General features: G+C 47.9%; 4 protein-coding genes across 4 annotated transcripts in view; 3 read left to right on the top strand and 1 right to left on the bottom strand.

Moving 5' to 3' along the window:
- Positions 1–33: 33 nt before the first annotated feature.
- Positions 34–567, top strand: C922_02770 (hypothetical protein; the record flags this gene model as incomplete). The annotated part of the gene is made up of 1 exon (XM_008818369.1): positions 34–567. One exon carries the CDS (start codon positions 34–36, stop codon positions 565–567), a length of 534 nt encoding a protein of 177 aa, XP_008816591.1.
- Positions 568–838: 271 nt separating this feature from the next.
- On the bottom strand, positions 839–2071 carry C922_02769 (hypothetical protein; the record flags this gene model as incomplete). The annotated part of the gene is made up of 2 exons (XM_008818368.1): positions 839–940; positions 1007–2071. 2 exons carry the CDS (start codon positions 2069–2071, stop codon positions 839–841), a joined length of 1167 nt encoding a protein of 388 aa, XP_008816590.1.
- A 2420-nt stretch (positions 2072–4491) lies between these two features.
- Positions 4492–7450, top strand: C922_02768 (hypothetical protein; the record flags this gene model as incomplete). Its single annotated transcript, XM_008818367.1, has 2 exons — positions 4492–4564; positions 4791–7450. 2 exons carry the CDS (start codon positions 4492–4494, stop codon positions 7448–7450), a joined length of 2733 nt encoding a protein of 910 aa, XP_008816589.1.
- Positions 7451–8349: 899 nt separating this feature from the next.
- Positions 8350–9557, top strand: part of C922_02767 (hypothetical protein) — a gene marked incomplete at both ends in the record, with an annotated part of 1761 nt that continues 553 nt past the window's right edge. Inside the window, one exon of the mRNA XM_008818366.1 lies at positions 8350–9543. Coding sequence (XP_008816588.1) covers positions 8350–9543 — 1194 coding nt within the window. The remainder of the gene's footprint in view (positions 9544–9557) is intronic.

Genomic DNA, 9557 nt, shown 5'->3' with positions numbered 1-9557 from the left:
CCTGCTAGCTGCTGGTGCCCCAGGGGATACATCATGTGCAACGAAGAGGACGTGCGCAATGTGCAGTCCAAGTTGCAGCAGATTAAGGACGTAAACATGCGCAACCAAGTCACCCCCTCGTGGATGAAGCGTCTCTGTGATAATTCGGAACAGATCGGATTCAAAAGCATGTCAGTCATTATAGATTACGAGTTGGCAGTTCTATGCAATGATGAAAATGAGAAAAGCAATGCTGACTTCAAAATAATTGGAGCTTCTGGTTTCATTTCGAACGAAGAGATCATTCAGCAGACGAAGAGGGATACCACTTATGTCCCTCGGAAATGCACCGTTAATAACTTTTACCTGTGTCGAAAGGTGGAAGACGATAACGTGAGCTGCCAGTACAGCCCCTGGTCCCCGTGGGGCCCCTGCGTGGACAGCAAACAGAGAAGAACGAGGAAGGTGATGCGTTCGAATCAGAACAATGGAGACTTTTGCCTGTGGAATGGCAAGCGCATTCCGAGGAGCATAATGGAGGAGACGCGCCCCTGCAGTGGTCCATCGGATGCGGCCGCTCCGAAGTAGCATAGCCGACGCGAGTGGCCAATTGGAACAGCCCAGTAAGAGACGTTACTGGCAAGATACCTGCCGAGGATGAACTGTCCCTCCACCTATCACCACGGATCTTCCTTCCCCCGTGTTCGTATTTTTCTTTTTTTTTTTTTGTAATTTAAGAAAATATACATGTCCATCTTTTTAAACTTTGATATATTTCTCTGCAGTACTTTTTCGTAATTTTTTTTTTTTTTTTCACCATTTGGGTGGCAACCCACTGCAGAGTCTCTCCCCCAAGGGGCTACATCACCAGGGGTGCTCTGCCAAAATTGTGAGGAGAGAATCTACTTATTTGAAATGGATCGAGTCTCGCATTACGTTTGCTACTTTCCCCCAATCTGACCTGGGACGACCAGAGGTCACATCGGTCCAGAAGTCACATCGGCCAAGACGTCACATCCGCCCACACGTCCAGCCAAAAGCTCAGTCCGTCCGGCATGGAACCAAATGTTATGATAGCCATGTCGTTAAAAGCGGACACGTGTTCAGCGAAAAAGGGGAACTTCCCCTCCCGCGCATACTTGTGGACGTAAAAAAGGAAGTGCTCCATTTTGTAAAACTGCACTAATCGATTAAGACTGCTTTGAGTGGCACTTTTCGGGAGTTTTTTTCCACTTCTTAACATACTAATGGCGTAGGGAGGTATTCCAAAAGGCCTGTACATGTGGGCACGCTCTCTGTAGTAATCAAATGAGTTCCCCAGAAAAATGGTCTTCTCCAGGGTCAGCAAAAAGTGGACGTTAGCATAACTGAGTTTTTCATTCCTATATATATTGTGCATGACTTGGCTATACAGACTGACATCGCAGTGGGGCATGAACACCAGCGTCCGTTCTTGCGCACTTGGTTTTGCAATGGTGTGGCTCGTCTTATCGTCTTTCTTCCCCTCTGGAGATGTAGCACTGGTTAGCTCGATGGGTGGTTTGACTATGGGTGGTTCCACTATGAGTCCCTCCACTTCTGGTGCCTCCTCCTCACAACAGGACAACACCTCTATGTCGAAGTGGCCACAAACAAGCCGGTCCACTTCCCCAATTTTAGGGTCATAAATGTAAACCTTCTCTACATTGTAGATCCTCCTAAGGAGTAGCACAAATCCCAGCTGGTACAGACAAGCCTTTTTGTTGTTCCAATTTGGGTCCGCTAAAGAACCGAGGCCCAGGCAGATGGCGCATTTTATGTGCACATTCGCCTTATCCACTGCTTCCACAAATTGTTCGTGGAAGTTTTCAAAGAAGTCACTTTTTTGTAAGCAGGTCATGACCTTTTTTACTTCGCTGAATGTCTTTTCCGCTTGCTTCTCTTGGTCTATGGGTGGGTGCTCTGTGAAGGGCCCATCGCTGCCATTGCTCCGATTGGTACCATCGATGCCATAGCTGCTGTGCCCGCTGCGACGCCCCGCATGATTGCTCACCCTTTCGCACTTCTTCCTCCTGCTCCCTCGCCTCCTTTCAACATACACCCAGTCTTCCATTTGGGGAAAATTAGACGGAGCCGTATTGACCTGCTCTGCGTATTGCTCATCCGCGTATTGCTCATCTGCGTATTGCTCATCTGCGTATTGCTCATCCCCGTATTGCTCATCTGCGTATTGCTCATCTGCGTATTGCTCATCTGCGTATTGCTCATCTGCGTATTTCTCATCTGCGTATTGCTCCTCTTCGTATCGCTCATCTCCATTCACGTCCTTCACATAGACCGACTGTGCTTTGGCTTCTGTCCCCTTTCATCTTTTACAGAGAAATTGGCGAACCGCTATCTGATTGTTTAGGCTGATAGGGCTGTAAAAAAGGTGATAGCCTTTTTATTTCCTTATTTTTTATTTTATTTGATTCTTTTAAGCCAAAACGATTCCCCCCCCCCCCTTACAGTGTTCCCTTGAAAATATGCCCACTGGTTCGTCAAACACTCAGTTATGCACGAATCTGTTCCTGTGACGGTTTCTCTTCAAGCCTTTTTTTTTTTCCTTTACTTATGAGGAGAAGGTTTAACAGCGCAGGGTTATCTTCGCCCCGTAAATGGAGGAACCTCTCTAAACCGTTTCGGCCACAGAGGCTCCAATTGGGGCAGTCAGCAAGTGGCGCAATTTTAGTGCGCCTTTATGCGGAGGGATGGAATGTGACTCTGTCAGGGACCGTGACCATAGGGACCATAGCGACGATGGCAGCCATGGTAACCATGCCAACCGTAGGGCAACGTCTCGGTCAACGCCTTTAAGTTTGCTCACCGGTCGATTTTCACTGTGCGGGGGAACACCACTCCAAGTGCGTCCCCATTAAAGGAACACCTTATGCGCGTCAGTTGTGAGGGACCTTTTCCCCTTGGGTACAAACAGGGGAGGCATAATTCAGTTCTGCGCCGCTTGACCCGACAAAGGGAAGTTGACCCGCAAGAGGGGTGCCTTCATGACGTGGTGAGTAACACTCTACTGTGCGCAGTATACCTTCCATGTTGCTCCCCTACCGTGTAGGCTAAATAATCGGCACAATTTAAACTCGTTATGGTGTGTTTTTTTTTCTTTCTTTTCTTTGCGACGCCAATAAGGAGCCTCACACGCTTAAGTGCAGGAAAGAAAACTGAATGATATGAAGGAAACCCGACTAGCCGACACAACGGAAACGAAAGGGGGGAAAATAAACTGAGACCAAATTGTGCATGTGTCGACGTGGAGATAAAGAGGAGCATGTTCTGCCATCTCATCACGTTTTTTTTCCTTCTCTGTCGTTTCCTCCATGTGTGCAAAACTGTCTGGCATTTCAGGGGAAAAATAAAAATATGTCACCCCCCTCACGTGAAGGGCAAAAAAAGGAAAAGGAAGGGAGGTGGGTAGTCCTCACCTTGCACGTTTGAACCAACCCCTTCTGGGAGGATTCTTCTGGGCCTTGCGAAAGGGTGGAAAAGTAACCCCCAAAGTGGAACAAAAGTAGCCGCCAGGGTGGGAACAAAAATGGGAACAAATGATAAACCATATAGTGGGTTCCAATGTTGACAGGACTCCTAACGCACAGAATGGAGGAGCGGCTATCCCGAATGGTGAACTCTAAACTGCCAATTCGCCAATTCCAAAGCGAAAATGAAGGAGGTCCTTCTTCCTAAATTTTCGCTAGCTGCACCTACCACACATGTAGCAATATGACCCCCCATTAAGGTTTATCTTGATCACTTTCCGATGTTTCCATTTTGCTTTCCCCCCCCTTGGCCATTTTATCGCGTTCCACGGGGTACAGGAACAACGTACCCGTATGCGTCCGTAACGCGCCCGTACTTCCCCGTGGAATTTTTTCCCACCGGGGTTCCTAAATTTGAGCAAGTCCCCTTCGATACGATCGAGCTGCATTTCGCTTGCAAAGCAATGTGCACATCTGTGGGGGCGCTAAACCGGAGGCTCCCTTTTCCTCGCGTCTGACTCTACGTGATGATGCTATGTGGTGTGATCCTGCGTGATACTCATACGTGCCGCTTCTACCCTCCGATTGTGCCTTTTAATTCCACGCTGCGCCCACGGACTGAACGATCCCCCCACGTAAGGCCAATCGAAGGGACTCTCCCCCGCCTTTTGGCCTCTCCGATCGAGGTGCAGGCATAGGCAAAACGGGGGAAGGCCATGGAAGCCACTTCCAAAAAAAGAAAACGTTATAGAAAGGCCATTCTCATGAGTGTCATTTTCTTATGAAGAAAGAAAAGCCCATCCCTGACGTTACCTTTCCTGCTGACATTTCCATCACCGGAACAGTTAGGAGAGTGGAAGGGGCAACCACTCAGATGAAGGTTCTTACTTCACTTGGGGTGTTAGAAGAGGAGCCCAAATGAGGATACCACAAAGGGTAGCAACGGGTGAACAGAGTACCACCCCCTCGCAGCTTTTTCCCCTGAGTAGTGGCCCAATCTCCCCAAATGAATGACCAGAGCGAAAGAGGCGGGGGGAAATCCCGTCGATCTGATGAAACGATGCGAAATTCCAGCGCAGGTAAATGAGCAGTCGTTGGCGGAGACATATCCCCATGAGGTGATACACCAAAGGGTGCACCCAACGGAGAAGTGAATAAACACACACAAACAGAAAGAGGGACAGAAAGAGAAAGAGGGACAGAAAGAGAAAGAGGGACAGAAAGAGAAAAAGAAAGAGAAACAGAGACAGAGGCGGAAATACAAAAAGAAATGCCCCCATCGTCGGTGCATCCTTTCACTTATAGGCCATCCACCTAGTCTTAGGGACGACTCCGACGTCGCTAACCCCCCGAGTAGTTTCATCCCAAATTTGAGTGACTACGAAGATGTGGAAATGACCCCTCTGCAGAAGGAGGAGTCGCCAGACAAGTCCTCCAAAAGAGGCGTTACAGATCGGAATGAAATGTCCCCCTTCGACATGTTAGGTTACATTAGCAAGAATACCTCCCATCGAAACGCTGAAGTAGCACAGAGGCAAAATGTCCAGTTTCTTCACGTGGACGAGTCAGTTCGACACCTTCCCGATAATGCATTTAACTTTGCCTGCGGAACTGCCACCCCTATGACTGTCTCCACAGCGACGCCCATGTATGGATACTCTCCTGATCATTTGCACATCCTGGAGAGTGATGTTTCTCCTATGTTTGATAATCTCCTCATCGATGACGCGCGTGCTGCTGAGGGGAATTACTTCCAACTGGGGTCTCCCACTGCGCGTACCCCTCGGCCGTGTTTCGAGGTGGCAGCCAAGGTAGAGAGGCCCCACCCAGACGCAGACAACGTGCAAGAGGATAGCGGAAGAACAGGAAGTAAAATCCCCCCGAGGAAGAGACCAAAACGAAGATCAAAACTAGAAGGACGAAGAACCCTGTTCAGTAGCTTCTCCAAAACGATGAGTCTCCTGTGCGACGAAGTCCTCTCGAAGTCATTTCAAACGATGATATCTTACGTCATCACCACCTCATTTTTTATTTGTCTGAATCTGTATGTGTCCAATTCGTGTACCTATGAAGAGATAGGAGGGTTCGGAGTAGCGGTGTCAGTGATTACGCTACTCAATGCAGTAGTGGATGGAGTGGGTAGCAGCTTGGATTACTTTTGTAGCTTTTCCATCGGCATGGCCAACTCAGATCTATCCTTACTGTATTTAAACATAGCATATTACACCTTTTATTTTTTCTTCGCCAAAGTGTTGGTCGTCTTTTTCTTAGCCAAGATTCTGTTTCTCCTTTTTTTAAGTTACCTCTACGCGGATGTTGGTGGCGTCGTTGAAAGCGGCGTCGGTATCGGAGTCGATATTGCGCGTACACCTTGTCAGCACGTGCAGATGGTCCAAGTGTTCTGCTCGTCGCTGCAAATATTGCTTATTTCGTTTTTCCCTCAATTTGTTTATGAGTCCACTCGACGCTATTTGATTCTCCATAATTACATTTATCCCAGCTTGTTCTCTTCTTTTGTCTCTTTCATTTTGTTGAATTTTTTTAGCTACGTCTTTGTATTTTCTTTAGACATGAAATATGTCGGGGCGTGTCTGTCGCTGCTGCTCACCAATGTTTTTAACTTCTTCTGCGTCGTGTACTTTTTGAGGATCCACTTGGCTAGATGTGTCTCTTCGCCGAGAGGGGCCCACCAGTTGGCATCGTGCGCGGAGGAGGTTTTACTCAGCGGTGACCACTACGTCGAGGTGGGGGAAGCGGACCAAGAGGATGAGGAAGAGGATAGGGAAGAGGATACCGATGAGGAGACCAATGAGACGAGCGGGGCCGAATGTGAAGACGACACAGACAGCGGGGCACTCAACGGATCACAGAACGGAGCATGCGTCGATACACACCGCGAGTCACACAGCGGGACTTGTGAAGACCCGCACCACCCCCTTCACGGCGCCGACCGAAGAATACACAACCTCACCTTCCTCTTTTTCCACAAACCATCAGACGACGACCGAAAGAGGGGATTCATAAAAACGACGCGCACAAACATAAAAAATATATTCTTCGAAATCTTCTCCTTCGAGTTTCAGCTCTTCGAGGCCACCTACCTCAGTCCAACCTCCGTGGCAACCTTCGTTCAAATTAATAACATTCTCAACTTGGTGTATTACGTGTCCACTTCGTATGGCATCGTTCTTAGCAAACTGATCGGGATTTATGCCTCCTCGCGCGGGGGGAAGGAAACACAAATGCGGATCAGCCAGAGCAGAGGGAGCACCCAAAGCAGACCGAGCCGAATGGACAGGAAAAACAAAGGGAGCCCAATGGATAGGAAAACCAAACCACATGGAACACCTCACAGCTGTGGAATGGAGCCCCTGCTCAGCGATCCCAATGAGTGGGGGCACCATGACGCACAAAGGAAGAAAGACGAACACGGAAAAGGAACCCCTCCAATGGTTCCTCATTACCCAGAAAAGCACATCCTGTGTGAATTAAAACCTCGCAGAAAAAGAAGCAGAAACAGACGCAGAAACAGACGCAGAAACAGAATCGTAATAACCCTACTCGACATAGTGCTTGCCTTTCTCCTCATGTGGACATTCCTCTCCCTTCTCCTGCTCGCAGTTTACCTCTATCGAGATCAGATCATACCCTTCGTTTTCACCGATGTGAACATACAGAACAAATTAAAAGGGATCATTTTTGTCCTCTCTCTGGAGCTTTTTTTAGAAGTCTTAGCCTCTTTACTCAATAGCATTATAAAGGGTCTCAGCCTACAGGAGGAGATATCTACCTTCACCCTTTTAAATTTCCTCTTCTTCATGCAACCCCTGGGGCTTCTCTTGACGTTTATCCTTCAGCTAGACATTTATGGCTTTGTGTATTCTAATCTCGTCAGCATGGCCGTGCAGGTCGCTTACTTGGTTGTCTACCTCGCTCTTCGCGCGCGTCGGAAGCTAAGTGGGTAGTCCCTCCCCACACCCCTCTATATGCCATTTTTCGTTATTATTTTTTTACCATTTGTTTACGTTCGGCTTTTTCGAAACTGTGAACTTACCCCGCGGGAGCTCTAACTTTTCTTTTCGTTCATCCCAGTCAGCGGCGTTCCTCCTCCTTTTTCTGTCCAAAGAGGGGGAGACAACAGCCGAGAGGGATAGCACACAAAATGGGGCATCTCCACGGAAGCCCCCGTGGCAAGTTCCATATGGAGACTGTGCATTTTGGTGGAATAACCTGCGATCGTTTGGTTAATCCTTTTTTCTTTTCCTTTTCGCCTCCCACGAACAGCAAAAGGTGTCCGCTTTGTGCAGTCCGCTCGGGTGACTTAACGCCGTTTGGCGCTGCTCCACGTGTAAACTGCAGTCGCGTCAACACTTAGCGGCTTGCGGCTGGAGGAGCCCACCAACGCATACGCCGGTACACCTAGCGCCCGCGCAACGGACAGCAAAAGAAAAAAAAGGGCGAATACTTGGTGCAAAAAGGAGAAGCAAGGCGAAAGAAAAGAAAAAAAAAAAACAAATGAGAAAATCTACCCTGCTTATAACATGCTAGGTAGGCCACTTAGTTAATCTTTTTTTTTTCCTTTTTTCGTTTTTTCTCCTTCTTTTCGTTTTTCTTCCATTTTTCTCCTTTTTTACCTTTTTTCCCCTCTCTTTACCACACTACCCCCCAAACGGCCGAAGGACGCACCGCTCCTCTGATGACACTAAAGCGAAGCGTGATGGACCCTTCCCCCCCACCTAAATGTGTATATTATATAGGTGTACATAACGTTAGGGAGAAAAAGCGAACCCCCCTCTTGCAAAAATAAAGAAGGAAAAAAAAAGAAGAAAAAGAAAAAATAACGACATTAACTCTCCACAAAGGAATGAGTACCTGTGATAGTCTGGGAAGTAGCAGCGCCAAAGTAGAAGGCGCGGGGGATGAGGGGACCACGCAGAAGGGGGACTACCCCGTGGAAGAGGAAAACCAGGGGGAAGCCAACCCAGGGGAAATAAAATCAACCCATCTGAATGAACACCCGAAGGAGGAAGAAGAAGCCGAGCCTCAAGCACTCACCCTGGACGACGATATAAACATCAGCCTAATTATAGAGCGCCTATCAAGGGAAGAACCAGAGGCGTTGGCAAAAATATACAACCTGATCAGAAACAACAACTGCCTTCATTTCTACCCCCTCCTGACTCCATATCATAATATAAAAAAAATCGTAGACCTTCTAATTGAGGAGAACTACGAACACGAAAACACATGGTGTGTTCACTGTGATGGTTCATTCATCAGCCAACTTCTCTACGAGGGCTTCATCCCCGTGGCGACCAAACAGAAGGTATATAAAGTGGAAAACAATCAAATGAAAATGGTCAGGGAATGCCTATTAATCCCGAAGATACACTTCATCCGATCTTGTATGCACCCCAGTGAAATACACATATCGAAAAAGGTAAAAAAGAAATGTAAAGGTTACGACATCACCGTGGACAGAGATTTCGATGGAGTCCTCCAGGGTATTGTGGAGAAACATGGGCAGAATTGGGTCTACCCATTTGTGCAAAAGGAATTCAAGAGGATTTTTGAAAAAGAAGTTACCTACAAGAATGTATGTATGCATTCCGTCGAGTTATGGTGTGATGATATTTTAGTTGCAGGAGAGATTGGGTGCACGGTGGGTTCTATTTACACGAGCCTTACAGGTTTCCAGAGGAAGAATTCGGCGGGGACCATTCAGCTTTGTGCCCTTGCGAAGCTACTACAGGAGCAGAAGTTTGATCTGTGGGATCTGGGTATGCTTCTCCCCTATAAGAAAACCATCGGGTCTAAGGAAATCGCAATGAAGGATTTCTTTAAGATGCACCGTGAGTTCAGACACCGGAGCGCGGACTTTCGCGTCCCCTTCCGGGACAAGCTCAACTGCGCCGTCCTCATCAAAGGCAAGGCGGACGTGCGTCCAGAGGTGCGACAAGAAGTGCGGCCTGAAGTAAACCCTGAAGTGCAACCAGAAAGGAACCCAGAAGGGAACCCTGAAGTGCAACCAGAAAGGAACCCAGAAGGGAACCCTGAAGTGCAACCAGAAAG

This window comes from Plasmodium inui, assembly GCF_000524495.1.
Source record: "Plasmodium inui San Antonio 1 unplaced genomic scaffold supercont1.10, whole genome shotgun sequence".
Taxonomy (NCBI): domain Eukaryota; phylum Apicomplexa; class Aconoidasida; order Haemosporida; family Plasmodiidae; genus Plasmodium; species Plasmodium inui.
Note: the sequence above shows the minus strand (reverse complement) of the source record. Positions and strands in the feature narration are given on the sequence as shown.